The 19,771-nt window shown below is 56.3% G+C and overlaps 1 protein-coding gene across 1 annotated transcript in view; it reads left to right on the top strand.

The window, feature by feature from the left end:
• APBA2 (amyloid beta precursor protein binding family A member 2) overlaps window positions 1-19,554 on the top strand; it is a 132,007-nt gene extending 112,453 nt beyond the window's left edge. Inside the window, 7 exon segments of the mRNA XM_021098805.1 lie at window positions 2,820-3,005; window positions 6,788-6,967; window positions 7,864-7,981; window positions 7,984-8,075; window positions 9,607-9,726; window positions 15,698-15,838; window positions 18,401-19,554. Coding sequence (XP_020954464.1) covers window positions 2,820-3,005; window positions 6,788-6,967; window positions 7,864-7,981; window positions 7,984-8,075; window positions 9,607-9,726; window positions 15,698-15,838; window positions 18,401-18,472 — 909 coding nt within the window. The 3' untranslated portion in view covers window positions 18,473-19,554.

Genomic DNA, 19,771 nt, shown 5'->3' on the forward strand with positions numbered 1-19,771 from the left:
GCCATGCCACAATGCTAGCTCTTTGCCCCACTGAACTTTTCCTGCAGCTCTGCTTTCTCAAAGTCAGTTCTTGAGCTCTCTCCCAGAGTCTTGGCCACATCACAACAACATGAACCTCCCACCTTCCCATTCCCACGGAATGAGGGCTCTGTTACTGTCTGTCCAAAGGGCCTGGGGCTCCTCTCCTTTCACCTCTAGTGCTCCTGCCATAGTTCTGTGCCCTTACACTCTGCAGAGAGCTGGCTGGGCCCCCAGAGTCACAGCTTCTGCCCTGGGGACCATGTAAGACCCTCCAGTGTCTGCTGGAGGTACCTCATGGTGCCCCAGTCTCTATAAACAGGAGACCTCAGAGACCCCTTTGTGGACTGCCCCAGGGACATGCTTCTGGTGACTCAGATCTGGTGCGGAGGGGACACTCCCCTGATCTCAGTCAGATGTCCCAAGAAAGCCAGAGGCCACCTAGGGCTCAGGTACACAGCCAAGGGTGGGCCAGCTGTGCCAGGCCAGGGAAGGGGCAGAGAGAGGATGACATCATGGACCAGGACAGGGCCCTCTACACGCATCCACTCATCTCAACTTGGTGAGAGACAAGCCCATCACAGTCCTTGCAGCCACATTTGTAGTCTCCGAGGGTCAGCCTAGGGTCCTCCCTCTTCTCTGGTTGAACCTCTGCTTGTCCGAGGTATTCATAGGATGTTTTCATTTCTGGCTTCCCAGTGGAAAGCCCCAGTCCCATTGGGATGCCCCAGCCCAGTAATCTCTCCTCTCTTTGCATTTATGTGGTCGGCTGCCCTGAGCCTTGCTTTCTGTTCATCTCCTCCCCTTCCCAGCATAACTGGTGCATCTGCACAGATGGGGTTCCCTGCTTGGAAGTCCTCATTCCTCAGGGGAGCAGCTCTGCCTGGGTCTGCTCCCCAGCCCAGGGAGAGTCCTTTCTGCCTATCCCCTCGGTGGAGCCTACAGAGGGGCGTGAGGGCTGATGACCTGGTCCTAAAACTGCTTAGCAGGGAGCAGCCCTCCTGTGGGTTGGCAGTCAAAGTCCCACTGTCCTCTGGGTCCTGTCCCCCTTACGTGAATAGACCTGGAGTCGGGAGGGAGAACTTGGGGTGTTTTTACACACGGTTGGGAAATGGGTCTGGTGGAATCACTCTTTCCTCCTTCCATGATGGAATACTGATGGCACTTCCTTGCTTATGGTGTCTTGAGTTGGAGCCCTCTGTATGGGGGGAGGCCAGGGCTGGTGGGGGTGGCAGGCCAAGGAACCTGCCATTTCATTGGCTGCCCCACGTGGGAGAGCCCATTCCCTGCTTCCTCCTGCATGTCCTGGAATCTCTCAGCTGGCCGTGGGGAGAGGGAAGATGGCACAGGGTTAGTGGAGGTGGGCGGCATGGCTCTCCCTGCACATGAACTGACCGAGCCCTGCCCTCCTTGGGCTTTGGGATCACTGGGGGTAAGGAGAACATAGCTGGGAAGTTGGGTCAGGAAAGTTCTATGATCTGTGGTCTGGCCACCTGGCTGAGGTGTTTGGGGTGACTTGTCCAGTCGTGGGCAGTGTAAGTAGCTTGAGAGCGTGCTCTGAGGCAGTCCAGGATGAATTGGAAGAGAGCGGTGGCAGGAAAGTGGTTTGACTAAAAGATGAAAAGTGCGGCAGAGGGTCTGGGAGGTGGGAACAGATGGGGATACCTAGGATGCTACAGACAAGTGGCAGACAGCCTTCATCTGTGGGGAAGGGGCCCCTGTCATTGGTGTGAGCTCAGAGCTGGGGCAGAAGGGCATTTCTGACACCTGAGGGTTGAAGCAGGTGTTTCTAAAAGTGGCCAGAAATCAAGAGATGCTGAAGAGCCACCCCCTGCTGTGTCCCTTCTTGGAAGGTGGCTCTTGTGGTGATAAACCATTTCCACAGCCTTGCCAGAAAACTCATCGGCTCCAGGAAGGCTAGTGTGGGGCCATGTCTGCTGCAGAAGTGGATTCTGTGAGGAAAAAGGGCAGCAGGGTTGCTGAAATGCCCAGTTTTCTTTTGCGGAAAGAGAAAGAAGGTATATAGGACCAACTGATTATGTTCCTAGAGCCTCTGAGTGCAGCCTTGTTAGGTAGGTGTCCTGGACACCATGCTCAGTGGAAATTTCTGTCAGGGCAGAAGCCATCAAGAGTAATGGACCTGCCATGGCCCGAAGGGCTTGAAAGGCTGAGAAGACTTGTGGATCAGAGTCAGGCGAGCTGCCTCCATGTCACTGCATCCCGGCCTGAGCCTAGGCTGCTTGGGCTCCCTGGGATGAACCCATCCCTGGAAAATGTTAGCTCTGAAGCCTTCCTCCTCTGCGTGGCAGGCTATCTGGGCCAGGCTCCCTCCTTGAAGGGAAGGCACTCTCTCCAAAGCCACAGATGGCCTCTGATTGGGTGCAGGCGGGCCGCAGCATGTGACAGGCTGCTGAGCTTCCCTGCATAGGACCAAGAGCTCCACCCAGCATCAGGCCTCCACAATTGTCACTTTGGAAGCCTTGGAGCTAAGGTGAAGGCAGGTCACCTTGACTGTGGATCACCTCCCTAAAAGCTCTGTTCACTGGGGCAATGGCTCTCCCCAGGGGGGACTTTGTCCCTCTGGATGTTTGGCCACAGTTGGAGACCTTGGTGGTTGTCACAACTTGGGAAGAAGGTGAGTAGAGGCCAGGGATGCGTTCAAAGTCCTACAGTGCACAGGACAGCCCTCCCAGCACAGAGGTCCAGCTCCAAAAATCAGGAGTGTCAAGGTTGAGCACCCCCAAATCAGCTATTTTAAGGGCTTGCTCCCCATAACGTGGCCCTTGTGCCTCCCCCGACAGGAGACCATGATGGACCACGCCCTGCGCACCATCTCCTACATCGCAGACATCGGAAACATCGTGGTGCTGATGGCCAGGCGCCGCATGCCGAGGTCGGCCTCTCAGGACTGTATCGAGACCACCCCTGGGGCCCAGGAGGGGAGGAAGCAGTACAAGATGATCTGCCACGTGTTCGAGTCCGAGGACGTAAGTAAGCGCAGGCGCGATGTTCCTTCCGAGGGCCCAGGCCCACTGGGGCTATAAATCCCAGGCCCTTCAGAAACCCAGTGTCAGCTGGAGGTCCTGTGCACCATTGCAGGAATGGAAGCAATGGCATTACCATAAGTTTGCAGAGACTGTGAACACAGCTCCATGTTGCTTCATGAAGTAAGTTCTTCAAGAGCTATTGATAAATGGAACCATAGGAGTTCCCTGGTGGCTCAGTAGGTTAAGGGTCTGGCATTGTCACTGCTATGGTTCTGGTCACTGTTGCTGTGGCTCAGTTTCCATCCCTGGTCTGGGAATTTCCACATGCTGTAGGCGCAGCCAAAAAGAAAAAGATAAAATGGAAGCATGGTTCAATATATGGAGGGAGCTCTCTAACAAGGTCCTTTAGCAAAAACTTCGTTCTCCCCAAAATAGCCCTTGACTGACTTTTTTTGTTGTTCACACTCACGCATGTCAGGGTTTCAAACCGAGAGGCACTTCTGCTTTTGCTCACGGCCACCTCAGTCCACACAAGCTAGAAAACACAGCGGACTCTTGGACAACACGGGTTTGAGCTGCGTGGGTCCACTTAAGGGTAGACCTCGTCAGTAGTAGATACTACATGTGACCGAGTTGCCTGAATCTGCAGATCCTGAACTGCAACACAGAGGAATCGTAGCTATGAAGGGCTGAGTATAAGGTAGACACAGATTTTTTTTTTTTTTTTAGACTATGAAGAGTGTGCATCCCTAACTCCCGTTTTGTTCAAGGATCAGCTGTAATTCTGAAGTTTAAAATACTGCAGAGTCACTAAACACTTTGACTCTTTCCTTAAATGGGATGAGAGCATCTTTCTGAGCCTGGAAGAGGCGGAAAGGGACTGAAGAAGGGAGCTCCACCCCTCTGCTCCCCACACCCCCCAAAGGCAGATCTTACCCAGGATGCCCCAGGAGGCAGCCACTGATCTGTTCCTATGATGTCACCAGGCTAAGGTTTTAAAAACTTCTCTCTCCTCCATGGACACTGGGAAAGGGCATTCTCCTTCACCAAAGGACTTCAGGATGTGTCAGGGGCCTGGAGCAATGGGAAGGGTCCCACTGTTTTCGGGTTTGAATGCAGGGTGGGTGGAGGCAGTGATCTTCTTGCTAAGAAGTTGAAGTCAACCACGAGTGCTTTGAAGCAATGACATTTATTTATTTATTTATTTATTTATTTATTTATTTATTTATTGCTTTTTAGAGCCATACCCATAGCATATGGAGGTTCCCAGGCTAGGGGTCTAATCGGAACTACAGCTGTTGGCCTACTCCACAGCCACAGCAATGCAGGATCCGAGCTGCATCTGTGACCTACACCACAGCTCACGGCAACACCAGATCCTTAACCCACTGAGTGAGGCCACGGATCGAACCTGCAACTTCATGGTTCCTGGTTGGATCCATTTCCACTGTGCCACGACAGGAACTCCAAGCAATGACACATTTATAGGAGAAGAGATTTAAATGTGGACCCACTGGTGCACACGTGTGCTCCTTTCCCCATGAAACATACAGACGTGTGTGGACACTGGCACAGGCATTTTTGTGTGCCTCACGGCTAGAGGAGGTCTCAGAGACCTGGTGTTGGGGGAATGTGATGGGCCTGGAGAAGGGCTGCTGTGATGGGTGGGGTGCGGTGGGAAGCAGGTCAAGTTGCAGAGGGTGACAGTCTGGTAAGGGGAGCAGGAAGGAGCCCTGAGGTACCAGCCGTGTCCTGAGTGCTTAGGTGGCCTTGGTTTCTCAATTCCGTGGGAGAGAAAGCTGAGAGCAAAGGCAGGAGTGGATGGGGCTCCAGGTGGTCTTTGACGGCTTGAGGGAAAGACCAGTGGGAGGGGTGTGAATGGGACAGAGCTGCTGCCCGGAGAGTCAGACCCTGATGCCAGGTGGTGGCTCCCCCAAGTTGGTTGCTAGTGTGAGTGAGGGATCCAAGAGTCTGGTGAGAGCAGAGTGGAGCACCTGGAGGAAATGGAAGGTGGCCTTAAGGGTCATGATGGCCCCCTCAGAGTCTCTTTTTCCCCCCCTTTAAGGTGGATACTGGTGTGGATGAGCTGCAGAAATGAAAGTCCTGGGGGCTGGGCAACTTCCTCTCCCCTCCTTCACCCACACACAGAGGCCACCTCTGAGTGCGCACCTCTGATGCCAGCCCCTTGGGGGAGGCTCCCCCAGAGTCTGCTCGGGACTGTCCCCAGCCAGGGTAGGAGGGATGCCAGGACGCCGGGCAGATGGGGGTATGGGAGACTGCAGCTTGCAACTGGTGGGAAGACACTGGACTGCAACCCACGGAGCCCAGGCATGGACAGCCTCGGCCCCCAGGTAGTGGGCAGTGGGCGGAGTGAGGGGAATAGAGCGATGCTCTCACACACTCTTCCCAGCCAGGGAACAGATGGACCCAGAAGCCTGGGGGCAGCAGGTGGTGGCAAACTCTAGACCTCAGTGGGGCAAGGCAGGTCCAGCTCTCTGGGGTGTCCTGTGCCTCTACCCCAAACACTTGGATCAGCTTCCTCCCAGAAGCTCCAACCCCCAGCTTCCATAACTCCCCAACCCAAGCCCTGCTGTGGTCTGGGCCAGTGGTGCCACCTGGTGGCCTCAGGGCTCCATGCCTGGTCCTCCTTCAGCGAGCAACCAGACTGCCAAGAGGCTGCTCCTGGGTGTGGGCAGGGCTCCGTCCTGCAAGTGGACACAGGCTTCCCTCCTGCAGACTGTTTGGGGCCCAGTTGGGGAGGACTGTCCAGTCGGTACTGTTTAAAGGAAGGACTCTGGCCTTGGCCTCTGTTACCCGGCCCAGCCCTTTCTTTCACAAGGGCTTTTTCATTTGCAGCCTGTGAATTGTGCAGCATGTAGAGTGAAGTGGGCTTTAGGTCAAACCCCTTGATTCCACCTGTTTGCAGGTCCTGTTGACCCAAGGTTTGCTGGGGGCACCTGTGCAGAGGCCCCTTTTTGGCAACAGGGAGGTAGAGGGTAGATGGGTACTGGAGCCTCTGTGGCCTGGGGCTGAGGGATCACTGGGGGTCCCACTGCTTCTCTTGGACTGCCCAGCTGCCATTCACCTGACTCGTCCCGAGAGCTGGGTCTTAGCCCTTGTTTCCCGCCATCCTTATCTGTGCACCAGCAGGTGGCACATAAGCCCCATGTCCAGGCCTCTGCAGTGTCAGAGATTCAGTAGAGTCCATAGATGTGGTCCTGTTGAAATAGAAAGAAGTGATTGCTCCATGATTTGCCCTGTGCTGGTGTCCCTGAGGCCCCATGCTTCTTGGCCTCAGTCTGGTGCCTCCCCACAAAAGTGGCTGGCCACACACCCTGCCTCCCTGGCTGGATGGGTCTTATTGCTGCTGAGAGATAAAGGCTTGATGGATGGCTAACAGTCTCTGTGATGCTCCCCAGAGGACACTTCCAGTCTGTGTTTGGAATAAGATGGGTGGAAAGCAAATACGGTGTAGTCACCAGTGAAAGCAGCAAAACTATGATAGGTAGCAAGTAATTCATAACATCCCCAGACATTATTGGAATCTGTTCTTAGTCTTAGGATGTCTAAGACTTATGGCAGCTGGGGTTGGGTCGGGCGGGGGCAGCAGGCCCTGATGGGTCCAAGGCAGCACCCCCACAGAGACCCACAGTGGCATGTGGGTGGGAGATAGCTCTCTCAGGACCCAGGCCGCGGTCTCTCTGCTGCTTCCCTTATTGAAGCCCAGGCAGGGGCCCCTTGCAGGCTGTGCCCTCCTCTCCAGTGGGCACCCCTCCCCACAGGCTCAGCTGATCGCCCAGTCCATCGGCCAGGCCTTCAGCGTGGCCTACCAGGAATTCCTGCGGGCCAACGGCATCAACCCTGAGGACCTGAGCCAGAAGGAGTACAGTGACATCATCAACACCCAGGAAATGTACAACGACGACCTCATCCACTTCTCCAACTCAGAGAACTGCAAGGAGGTGGGCGGTTCTGTGCGGGAACTTCTCATGCATCTCGGCGGAGGGGTGGGGCACTCTAGACCTTCCTGGATGGGCACAGTCCCCTGAAACGCTGCCCAGATGTCCCTCTCCTCCTGCCATCAGAGCAGAGCACTTGTGTGTGTTGTGTGTGAAATGAGGTGTCCTTGTAACAAAGAGGCTGATGACAGTCTTAATGACCTTGAGAATGCGCCTTGTAGTGCTGCTGTTAGACAGTGCTCAGCTCCTGGGAGGTGTTTCTGAAAAGCATGTGGGAGGCACCTTTGAAACTGAGGACTTGGATGCTCTGCCCAGGGGAGTTAGGAAGCTGAGAGTAGTGGAGGCCTTGGCTGGTGCCAGTGGGCTGCTTAGGGGTGACTAGAAAGTTCTTCTGAGTCAAGAGAGCAAATCCCTGGGTGTAGCCTGTACCCTCACAGCTTGTCAGTGAGTGACAAGCTGTGATCCTGGCTGTTACTGAATGAATGAAGGACAGGCAGCTTTCTTAGAGTGACTCCTTAGGCGGAGAGAAAATAGAAGGCCTTTTCTAGACAAGAGCGGAGGCTGGGGCAGGGTTTGTGTCTGGCCTCAGAACATTCCTCTGGCCTCCATGGGTTTGGGAGCCTCCATGGGTTTGGGAGTGGTAAAGGAGCGGGAGCCAGGACACTGGGGTCAGTCTGAGGCTGGGGAAGTTGATGCTGGCGGGGAGGGGAGGGAGTCTCTGCTCTGATTCCCAAGGGTGGGTCCAAGGAGGGCTTGGGAGCCAGAGCTGGGCATGGCCAGGGGGGCAGTGGGCAGCACCAAGGGCCCAGGGTCAGGCCGATCCTTCCTCAGGTGCTGGGCAGAGGCCTGGTGCTCAGCCCCCATCTCGGGTGCCTCTTACTCTGCCAATTTCCTTGCAGCTGCAGCTGGAGAAGCACAAGGGAGAGATCCTGGGCGTGGTGGTGGTGGAGTCGGGCTGGGGCTCCATCTTGCCCACAGTGATCCTGGCCAACATGATGAATGGCGGCCCGGCTGCCCGCTCGGGAAGCTGAGCATCGGCGACCAGATCATGTCCATTAATGGCACCAGCCTGGTAGGGCTGCCCCTCGCCACCTGCCAGGGCATCATCAAGGTGGGTGCACAGAGCCATTCCTTGCTTTATCCTTGCTGCTTGGAAAACTCCACTGACCCATGAGGAAGCTGAGCCCAGAGAGCCCCACCCAGTGACTTTGAACCCAAGACTGTACCCAGTCACTGACCTCAGAGAGAGACCTGGGCTGCCCCTTACTAGGGGTGGGGGGTGGGAGAGGGGATGTCTGCTCTCACTGAGCCCAATCCTGAGCCATGCTGACCCCAGGTGAGGGCTAAGGACCTGTACAGGTCAGGTGACCAGCTTGTCCTGGTTTGCCTGGAAGCCTGGGATGTTCACAGGGGAGCACTGACCATTCCACCTCTTGAGAAAAGTGCAAGGTTGGTCACCCTGCACTCGTCTGAGCAGGGAGGCTGCTTGGACCATCTGACCCAAGTGTGAAGCTTTGGGAGGTGCCAAGCTGCCTGTCCCTGGAGAGGGTTGCACAGAGGGGACACAAACAGGTGGGCCTCGGGGCCTCCATGCCAAGGGAGAGCCCCAGGCAGAAGGATCAGGCAAGGGAATCCAGACAGAGGGCCAGATTTCGGAGGGGTGTCCTGCAGCTTGTTGCCTCCCGCCCTTCGGGGGTCTCAGTGCCAGAAGATACACCTAGATGAAGGGCTCTCCTGAAGCCAGGACACTTATGAGCTGACGTCTGGATGGGGACCCAATGCGTATTGTGTAGCTAGGCAGACAGACAGACAGATGAGGAAGAGGCCTCAATGAGGGGGTGCCAGAAGCTTGGCCAGCCAGGACCTGCCTTCTGAGGGCTGCAACTCCAAGTCCACTTTCCCACCTGGGCTCAGATGGGGTCATGTCTGTATGTGATATGTGTGTGTGTGTGTGTGTGTGTGTGTGTGTGTGCATGTGCACGCCTGGCCAGAGGAACTCCCCTGCAGTGGCAGCCACGTTCAAGCTGCCCCCCCTCCTCCAGCTAACCCCAAGACCCTGGTCGGCAGCATCCACTGTCCTCCGGGGCCAAGGTTGCCCTGAGCTCCAGCTGGCCTGTCTTGGTGCAGACACCAGAGCCTCCCACTGGCAGATTTCCACTGAGGGACCATGCTATGTTCTCACCCCACCCTTAGTGCAAGAGTCCATCACCCGAAACATTTTGTTTTGAGAAAGATGCCCCCACAGTCTTTCCAAACAAGAGGTCCTCCTGCACTCAGCGTGGCCAGGGCCCTTCCATAAACCACTGAGGGTGACCCCACTGTCACCTGTTGGTTGTACACAGAGGTGCTCAGAGCCTGGCCTCTGGCCCCAGGGCAGGGAGTGCAGCTTGTTTCCGCCCAGGTTGAAGAGCCCAGTGGGCCACAGCTCAAACTGCCACCTAGGATGCCCAGCCCCTGCATCCAGTTAGGGTGATGCCTGCACCCATGCCTAGATGGACACTGGGACTGAGAGGGGCATGCCTGCCTGGCTTGTCCCCTGCCCAGGCTCTGCCCTGCCACCACCTCAGCCTCAGCCCCACCTGTGAGGTTGTCCTCACAGTGGTATCTCAGACCCACCGGGTCCTCCCATTCATGCCCTGCAGGGTCTGAAGAACCAGACACAGGTGAAGCTCAACATCGTCAGCTGTCCTCCGGTCACCACCGTCCTCATCAAGCGGCCAGACCTCAAGTACCAGCTGGGCTTCAGCGTGCAGAATGGAATCGTGAGTTCAGCCCTTGGGGGGCCTGATGTGGGGAGCTGGGGGACAGCCCTCTGTCCCCTGGCCCTGGAACTATTCCTACGACAGGGCAGGTCCTGGTGGGCAGGCATGGCTGCCAGCAGGGCAGTCCTGGGCGGGGAGGGTGGGCCAGTGTGTGGTTGTGGAATCCCTCCTTCCAGCCCTGCCCTCAGCACCCTCATCCCTGTGATGGTTATTCTCTGCAGACCCTACTCTGCAGTGTTTGCAGGAACCCTTCTCACCCCTGCTGTCAGCACGTGCAGCCAATGGCAGCGTCGGACTCACTCATTCATTTGCTAGGGCATACTTGCTGCTGTAGAATCTACTGCCCAGATCTCAGCGTGCTGAGGGCTGATTTCACACTCAGGTCACAGTCCAGTGTGGGAGGGGTCCCCAGGCATACCCTCCCCCAGGGGTTGTCTGTGTCTGGCTGGCAGCTTCTGGGAGGCAGGGACATAGACATGGTTCATGCCATTTCTGCCCATATCCATGTGGCCAGACAGAGCTCAGGCACAGGCCCTATAATACACAGGGCTGGCCAGGAAGGTGGTCCAGCTGGTGCCCAAGATGAAGAGGGAGGGGGTGCGCATGTATCCAAAGCTGGTGTTGGCTGTGCTTTCCCAGCTCTGTGACACTGGGCAAGTCACTTAATCCTGTCTGGGCTTCCCCTCAAAAGGTGACTATAAAGACTGAGAAAATTGGGAGTTCCCGTCATGGCTCAGTGGTAACGAACCTGACTAGTATCCTTGAGGTCGTGGGTTCAATCCCTGGCCTCACTCAATGGATTAATGCCATGAGCTGTGGTGTAGGTAGCAGATGTGGCTCGGATCCTTTGTTGCTCTGGCTGTGGTGTAGCCCGGAAGCTACAGTTCTCTAGCCTGGGAACTTCCATATGCCTCAGGTACAGCCTTAAAAAGACAAAAAGACCAAAAAAAAAAAAAAAAAAAAAAAAAAAAAAGATTGAGAAAATCCATAAAGCACACCAGCCTAGATTCTACAGACGAAAGGCCCCTTGGCACTTGCGCCCAAGCATGCGGACCCAGCCAGGCTCTCTGTTCCTCCTTAGGACTTCTTAGGACATGGCATCTGTCCCAGGAGCTAGCCCATTGGTGGTCTGGCTGGCACTGCCATGCCCCGCCGCTCTGCACACACATGTGTCCTGGGCTGTGCAGGAAATCGCCCAGGGTCCCTCCCAGCAGCTGCTTGAGCACTGCGTGGCCATCCTGAGCCACCAAGTAGGGCCTGCCTGGTTGCCATCCATGGACACCTCCCTCCCTGGGGTGGGGGCAAGTAGATGATGGGGAGGGCAGCCCCTGAGAGGGGCCCTGCTTGTGAGGCCCTGAAGGCTGCACCTGCCCTGCTCAGCAGCCTTGTAGGGCCCAGGATCTCCCTCCTGCATGGCTCCAGGGAGCTCACTGTCCTCTCCACTCAGCCTAAAAGCCAGGTGGGCCTGGTTCGTGGTCTTTGTCTGTGAGATGAAGCCTCTGTCCCACTGTGAACCCACAGGGGCCCAGCGTGATGCGTCAGGGCTGGCTTTCTGATCAAGGACCAGCTCCTGAATGGTGGTCAGTGGGTTCTGCCTATTCTTGGGGCCTGTGCGCCCAGGACAGCCCCGATGGTGCCCTTCCTCTTAACACTTTCCTCTTGTCAGATCATTTTAATCCTCACCATAGCTCAAGGAGGAACACAGAGACGAGTAAGGAAGCTGGGGCCCAGAGAGGTTTAGTAACTTGCCCCAGGTCACACAGCTGGGTGAGACTGTGGGAACTGTGGTGGGAAAGGGGGTGGGGGATAGAAGGAAGAGGAGGGCTCTGCTTGGAGTTTTCTGGAGGCTAGATTCAGGGGAGCAGGAAGGGGAGGGGAGGCCATCAGGGAAGCAGAGGATCGGAAAAGCCCAGGTTGCTTGAGCTGAGGCCCTGAGTCTTTAGAGTCAGGGGAAGGGAGGCAGGCACAGTGTGCATCCCTGGGGAGGTGCAGGAGGGGTCTCTGGGTGGGGAGGAGGGAGTTCCTGGGTTGCTGTGAGTGGCTGGGAGCCAGAGGGCAGTGAGGAGGGCAGTGGGGGCTTCCCAAAGATTGGGGGGTGGGGTTCAGGGTAGTGGCCGATCTGGGGCTTGGAGCTGGGGAAAAATAATACCCAATTCTGAAGACAGCATTCCCAGGCTGGATTAGTGGCCGAGAGGCTCTAGGAGGCTTCCTTGCCCTGAGAGCACCCGAGCGGCCATGACTGGAGAGCCCTCGGCCTCCACTCACCTGACCTTGTGGGCGGTCTCGTGTGTCAGCTCCCCTGCAAACCCACTGCAGTTTTCTGCCTGATGATTCCGGAAACATTGCCTGTGGCAGGTGCCGGCTTGCATATACAGGGTGAGCAGTTGGATGAAATATGTCCCAGCACTGGGGGTGACAGGTAAATCCAGGTGCTGTCTGGTAAGAGGTGACAGGGAGGGGCCCTCTGCGCTGCTCTCAGTGTGCGCCTCCTGTGCATATGTTTTTGGTGGGGGTGCCAGCCCGAGCCTGGCTTCACAGATCTCTGCATAGCTTGTCTTTTCTCTAGGACAAGTGGCCCCACATGGCTGAGAAGCTGGATTACTGTGTGGAATCTGCTTCTCCCACCCCTTTTTCTTTTAGCCCTGACTCTCGCCTAGGGAGCAACTAGGGGTGGGGAGCTGCTTTTGTTTTTTAAGTTGCCCTAAAATCCAGTTAACGTAAAATGTACCCTCTCAACCATTTCCCAGTGTGCAGTTAGGTAGCGTTAAGTACAACCAATCCCAAGAACTGTTTCCGTCAGCAAAACTGAAACTCTGCTCCTGTGAACATTAGCTTCCCATTCCTGCTCTCTGGGCTCCTGGTAACCATCAGGCTACTTTCTGTCCCTATGAATTTGAATATAACACACTTTAGACAAGTAGAATCATAAGTTTTTGTGCATTTATGCCTGGTCTTTTTCACTCAGCACAATGTCCTCAAGGTTCATCCATGTTGTGGTGTGTCAGGATTTCCCTTTTTGGGGGCACACCCATGACACGTGGAAGTTCCCGGGTCAAACCTGAGCCACAGTGGTAACCAAGGCCACAGTAGTGACAATGCCACATCCTTAACCCGTGGAGCCAGGAAGGAATTCCAGGATTTCCTTCCTTTTTAAAGCCAAATAAGATGTCCTTGGTTGTCCATTCATCCAGTGGTGGACAGACACTCATCTTGGTTGCTGTGAACGTGGGTGTGCAGGACATCTTTCTCCAGTCTGACAAGTTCCACTGCTGCAAACTCATAGGCCCCCTAGGACATCTGTCTGGGATGCCAGTCCATCTGTCTGTCAGTTCTAGGAACCAGGAAACCCACCCACAAATCAGGAAAGGCCACCCACAGTCAAGCTCTTCCTGCAGACCTGGGTCTTCCCTAGGAATGGTGTCTGTGCGCTTGTCCAGTTAGGGAAGGTTTCACCTGTTACCATGTCACAGGTGAGGATACAGGAACAAGGAGGTGACGGGACTTGCCCCAAGCTCCCCACTGGGCGGTGGCATGGTGGACATTGTACCTGTGGCCAGATGTTGTGGAGACACGTCCACTGCCTATGTTGGATGTGGGTGCCTGATGTCAGGGTGTCATCAGTGAGCACATGCATGGATTTGGTGGCATTTGTGAGCCATGTGTGCAGAGGCTAACATGTTTGTATCCAGGGTCCAGGGTGTCAGTAACCAAGCAACAGAAGTGCCTACAAGGCCCTGACAGTGGTGGTTTCTGTCACAGCCCGTCACCCTTTCCTCCTGCTGGGACTTGCAGGGCCCTCTGAGCCCACAGACCACACAGCTGAATTCCCCCACGTCCCTGGAAGACTCTGCCAACATCTGAGTTAGTCCTGCACAAGTGCTTTTCCCATTTTCAGCTTCATTATGCCCAAAGTACAATGCAGTTGTTTGCAGATAAGCCCTGACTGACCCAGTTAATGCTCCTTCTAAATGGATCCCTCCTCTCTGTTCCCACAACATTGTTCAAAAAATCAAGACACCTCCATCTGGGAGACACCAGTCTTCCTCCTGAGAGGTGCATCCTGAGAAATTAGAGCAGCCCGAGGCCCCAGTTCTAGGAGACGAGCTTCATTTGGGAAGGCCTGCACCCACCGCCACCCCCCTGTGTGTGTGTGTGTGTGTGTGTGTGTGTGTGTATGTGTATATGTATGCACACGCCCACACAGTGCCCTCCCCTCAGCACTTCCTGCTCCCCTCTGTTCCCCAGATTCCAGCTGAGGTTCCCTGCCAGGGTCTGAGTCCATCTTCCCACCGGCTCTCTCATAAGGTGCAAAGCCACTTGTTTTCTCTCCCTGCCCCTTCTCCTTTACCTTCTTCCCCGGAATCTCCACCCCCAGGGACAAGGAAGCTGCCACTGGGGATTTAAGGGGACAGCACCTGCTGTAGGGTGTGCCAGCACCTGGAGCTCCTGGGCCCTGCCTGATACCTGCCAGGTTATCCTGAAGCACCTTGGGCACAAAATGCCCTTAACCAGGGGTGGAGTGGGGGGAATAAAGGTTAATCCTTAATGCTGCATGGAGTGTTGGGGCAGTCAGGTAAGCAGAGCCGTCTTGGAGCAGGATGGGTGCTCCCCTTTTGAAAAATGGGACCAGCCTGCTTCTCTTTCTCTGCCCACCTTGGCTGAGTCCTCTCTGGCCCGAGTGCCTGGGATCCAGGACTGCCGTAGGAGTGGCCTTGAGGCTGTGACATCAGTCTGCTCCTATGTCTACTTCCAAAAAGAGAGGCGCCCTGAGGGCAGGGAGGGACCCTGAGGGCTTTAGGCATTGCACCGGGATTTATGCAAACACACAAAATGGTTCTGGAAAGATCTGTGTCGTTTGTGTCAGGACAAAACTCACAAAGTGATGGGTGGAGGGTCCTGTGATGGGGCCAGGGCCAGCCTGAGGTCTGTGACCTTGTAGCCTATCTCAGTCTTAAAAAGTTACCAGCCCTGTGCTGAGGGAGATTTGGGGCAGGCAGGGGTTGGGGGAGTGGTCCTGTCTGGAGGTGGGACAGTCAGCCCCCAGCTATGGAGCAGCTTGGCTGGGGCTTGGGGAGGAAAGGAAGAGGCTGTGACCCAGGCAGCAGCCCAGTGAGGGTGAGGGCGGTGGCGTGCAGCACAGGCCGGGAGGGGAGTGCTCTAGGGGCTGGATGGTGGGATTGAAAGAACATTGAGGTGCTAGGCAGGGTGGACGGGGGAGCCCTCCAGTGGCGGGTGTGGTTGCTCAGGAAGCCACAGCCCCAGGGACGTTGCCGTCTGACCGGGCCTGCCTCTGTCCTTGTGCTGGGGGTGGATTAGTCACCACAGCCCTGGAAATGGCCCTCCCCTCCTGCCCTTTTCTGCCTCAAGCTTTCATCCCTTCCCTCCCACGGCTGCCCGAGGGCCCCAGGGAGCCCCTGGGAGCCACCAGGGGCAGCTGGCCTTGCAGCTCTCCACGGGCTGGGCTGCTCTCCCTCCCTGATGTCTGCGTAGACTTTACCATGTAGATAACCAGTCTTTGTGGGCCTCACACACATAGGGGCTGCGATCATCTCCCCAAACTTTCCACGTGTCAGCTATTGCAATTGCTGCCTCTCCACGGGGACAGTGACTTTCTTCACCTGAAAGAGGAGCAGAGTGGCTTGGGGAGAGTCTCCCAGAATGGACATTACCTGTGCACACCTGCAGACCTCCACACTTCCCACCCAGGAACTGAGACCCCTGGGAAGGCTGGGCGGCAGATTCCACCTGGAGGGGTGGGTTTGAGGGTCCAGAGGGTCTCCCACAGCCATTTTCCAACATGTTTCAAATCATAAACCTCCCTGTTCATGAGGAGCGGACAGCGGGTCAGAATGTCTGTCCTGGGGGCCTTCTCCCTCCAGGTGATTGGTTCTCCTCCCGTGTTTGGGGGCAGAAGGAGCCTGGTGGGCATGGTGGGAACTCTGTGCTGACCCCGACCCCTGTGTCTCCTTAGATCTGCAGCCTCATGCGCGGGGGCATCGCAGAGCGGGGTGGCGTCCGAGTTGGCCACCGCATCATTGAGATCAACGGGCAAAGCGTGGTGGCCACCGCCCACGAGAAGATTGTCCAGGCATTGTCCAACTCGGTTGGAGAGGTGAGAGGTCGCTTCCTGAAGCTGGAACTGGGCTTTCAGGACCCCAGGGACCATCTGTTTCCATGACTGACATCTAAACCCCAAGGGTGTGAAAGAGGTGCTAGGAGAGCCACAGGAAACCCTGGAGCAAAACCCCCCTTCTCAGGAGAGCCTGGCTCTGCAGGGACTTCCACGTCTGCTGGCTGGTGTGCTCCCGCTGGACCTCTGTGACCCCGCCTCCAGGGGCTGCATCAGCTGAGCCAGGCTGTGTCTCCCTCTGGGGAGCCTGTGGCCGGCAGGGTTCAGCATCCCCTTCTCGCTTGGTTGACTGTACAGCTGACTGGCAGGGGAGGGTGGTAGGCAGGACTCCTCTTCTCTGGAAATGGACTGTGTGTGATCAGGGCAGGATCCCTGCCAGGTTACCAGGCTCTGGCCAGGCATAGTGAGGATGCCCCCATCCCTGCCTGCCATCCTCCTACACTGCCCCCTCCCACTCTGCCTGCTTAACCCTGCCTCCTCTTCCCCTTCCTTCTGGCCTCAGGGTGATACCGGTGTGAGGATGGACGAGAGTGTCTGGGGGAGGGCTCAGGAGTGAGGAGGGCACCTCAAGGTGAGAAGTTTCTGGGGTGGGGGCCAGCACAGTGCTGGGAAGAAGGCCTCCCTGTGTGAATCAGGTCTCTCCGGGAGAAGCCTGGGTGACAGCAGCACAGAAAAGGCAGAGTGAGACAGAGCTAAAGAGGTGGGTGGCACTGGGGAGAGCTGGAAAGGCAGGTGCTGGGCTGTGGAGTTGAGGTTTGATTTTGAGGGTAGTAGGAGCCCCAGGGGCTGTGGCTCAGGTCGTGGGCCATGGGGAGGACAGGGTGTGGCTTACTCTTTGCAGCCTAAGGGGTAAGATGAGCTGGGTGGGTGGGGTGCTGTCTCCTGAAGGGCCTTCAGATCATGTCCAGTCAGGTCACATCTCCTGGGGACATGCTGGCCTGCTCAGCGTGTAGTGAAACTCCCAGGGTTGGGGGAGGAGGCCTACTTGCTCCTACATGGGTGGTGCCAGACAGCTGGCTCTCAGGAGGGAGAGGGGCCAGGTGGGTGCAGTGAGCCTCCTTTTGCAAATGGTTTCCAAGAAAGGAAAATCCAGTTTTCCTAAGTAGATGCTTCGAAGGCCACCCCACTGGGGTGATCAGCTTCACACCACCCAGGGAATCAGTCAGGTAGGCCAGCCGGCCTGGGAGCAGGGGGAAAGTTTCCAACTCAGACCTGAGATGAATTGATGATATTCACAGAGGCTCCAATACTGGCTGAGGGTGTGAGAAGCCTTTCAGCCTGGCTGAACCTCACACTCGACTGGCTGGTTCTGGGAAGTGAAAGTGTCTGCCTGCATTTTCCATCATCCCTGAGCATGTTTGGAAAATCAGTCCCTGATAAAAAAGATTTGGTGTTTTGATGGGCCTTAGGGGTGGGTTTCAGATTGAGGAATTATAGTGATTGGAAAAAGCCATCCCAGGCTGACAAAGGCACTAGCAGCTAAATTGATCAAACAGATCCTGGTGTTGGGGGCAGGCGGGGAGTCTGTGTGACGAGAAAATGTATCTGCAAGATTGGCCTGTCTGGGTTGGTTAGATGAGGCCTGAGACCTGCTTCCCCAGGGAAGGGCAGGCCTGGAGGGAGGGGCGGCTGCACCCCTGGCTTCCTCTCCCTGGGCACTGGAGGCCTGCAGCTGACCTCCTGGAGCCACAGCCCTCACACAGGGACCTGAGCATGGCTGAGTCCTGGGCTGGCCCTGCAGAGCAGAGTGCTAAGAGGACAGCAGAGCCTGGGCCTGGTGGGAATGGGGGCTTGCGCTCTGCCCAGCTGGCCTCCCTGGGGGGCTGTCTCTGTGCCTTGTTTGTGCACGCAGCCTCCTTGGCACCAGGGAGTGAGGTCAGGCCCCAAAGGCTCATTTGCTAACTGATCCTCAAAGGCTGGGGGGCTCAAGTCCCCCCACCCCTGCCCCGACACACATGCCTGTAGGTATGAGACTCTAGTTCTCCTTGTCGAGGCACAGCTCAAATCTTTCATTTTCTCAGGAGGCCTGGGCACCTCAGCCTATCCTTAGCTCAGGGGGCAAACTGTAGTCACAGTCAACAGTTCAGGAGCTCTCTGGTGGCCCTGAGTTAAGGATCTGGTGTTGTCACTGCTGTGGCTTGGGTCCCTGCTGTGGGTGGTGCAATTTTGATCCCTGACCTGGAAGCTTCTGCATGCCATGGGGCAGCCAAAAACAAAAACAAAGGCCAGTTTTCTCACCCCTGGTTATCAGTTTGAGCTGAAGGGAAAACCAGCACTTGACCTTGTGTAAAACCCCCAAAGACCTGGATGGGGAGCCCAGGTGACACTCCACAAAGTCAGAAATGCTTTCTAACTTGCCATCCAGGGTGGTGACCACAGGCAGACCATTCTTCCTTCCGTCTGAATGCTGGTACTTTACACAGGGAGCTCTCTGGGGGGTTGTGCATCCAGCTGGCCTGGGCAGTGCTTGTTTCTGGTGGTGCTCAGAGGGGAGGGATGGAGAGAGGTGGAGAAGGCTGGTTCAGCCCCTTTCTCTCTTGGCAGATCCACATGAAGACCATGCCTGCCGCCATGTTCAGGCTCCTCACAGGCCAGGAGACCCCGCTCTACATCTAGGCCACCCACCGCACCCCAAGGAGCGGGAGCCAGACCCGGGACCTGACCCCTGACCCCACCGCCCACCTAAGGACACTGGCTCCCCTGAAGGGCACGCCCTCACCACCCACTTTTTTTTTTGGACTCAAAGGGGTATGTCTTCATCCAAGGAGGGTCACAAGAACCAATCTTTGTAGAACAGTCAAGTATTTTGCCGCATTCTGACTTTTCTCATTGCAACGGACAAGGGTTTCTTTGTACCCCTGTGTGGTGTGGAGCCGTGGAGGGTGAATGTGGGTGCCTCTGGATGCGGCCGTGCAGGGAGCCCCTCGAGGACGGTGAGCTCCTGGGGGGCAGCAGCGATGGCCCCACCCTTGGCTGGGGCTCCGGGGTCCTGCAGGGAGGGCATCCCGACAGCCCGGATGGCTGCCTCCCAGGGTAGCCGGCTCTCAGGATGTGACTGGTCATTGAAGTTGGGGACCACGTGATGTATTTCCCGAGAAAGGAGACATCCTTCAGTTCAATAAAGGATGATGGCCACAACCTCAAAACTCCATATTTATTTAGACAGTATCACCGTTTTGACTTTTATTTGACAGCAAGCTGTTCTTCAGACATTAGGATTTTCCAATGACCCTGTGACCACACCTGCTGCCCTGTGCTCGCCTGTCCACTGGTCCCTGGATGCCCTGGGGCACCCTCCCCTACAGGTGGCCCTCTGGTTACTATCTGTCTACATATACGCATCCACATGCGTGCTCCCCCCTCAGAAACCAGCCCCACACCGGAACCCTGGACGCCTGCCGTTCCTGGGGTGACTGCGGCATCCGGGCACCGTCTCTGTGAGCAGTGTTCCAGTGTGTGTAGATCAAGTGCAACGTAGTCTAGTTCCGCTCAGCAAGCTCAGTGTTCACCGACGTCATTTTGTCTGGAAGTCTCTTTCTCTGGCCCAGGCCTCGAAGAATACACTGTGACTTAAGAAGCCTTACCATGCAGTAACTAAGCTTTAGGATCACTGGACCTGAGGGTGACCTGTGTGTTGCATGCAGCCGACCTTAGGAAGACTCGCTAATACCACTAATAAACCTGAGGTCATGACGGAAGGCTGTCCGTGTGCCTGGTTTGTTGAGAGAAGCGGCCGCTCAGCTTTCCTCTAACTCCGCGCCTTACAACCTGGCTCTGGGAAGCGGCCTCCCTGTGGGGTCTGGGGGGCTGAAAGCCCCAGGCCCGCCCCACCTGCCCCATCCCCAGAGGAGACAGGCTTCTGACCAGTGGATAAGGGAGAGGCAGAACCTCGGGCTTCTCCTGGTTTAGACTGAA

The sequence above is a fragment of the Sus scrofa genome, chromosome 1 (assembly GCF_000003025.6).
Source record: "Sus scrofa isolate TJ Tabasco breed Duroc chromosome 1, Sscrofa11.1, whole genome shotgun sequence".
Lineage (NCBI taxonomy): Eukaryota > Metazoa > Chordata > Mammalia > Artiodactyla > Suidae > Sus > Sus scrofa.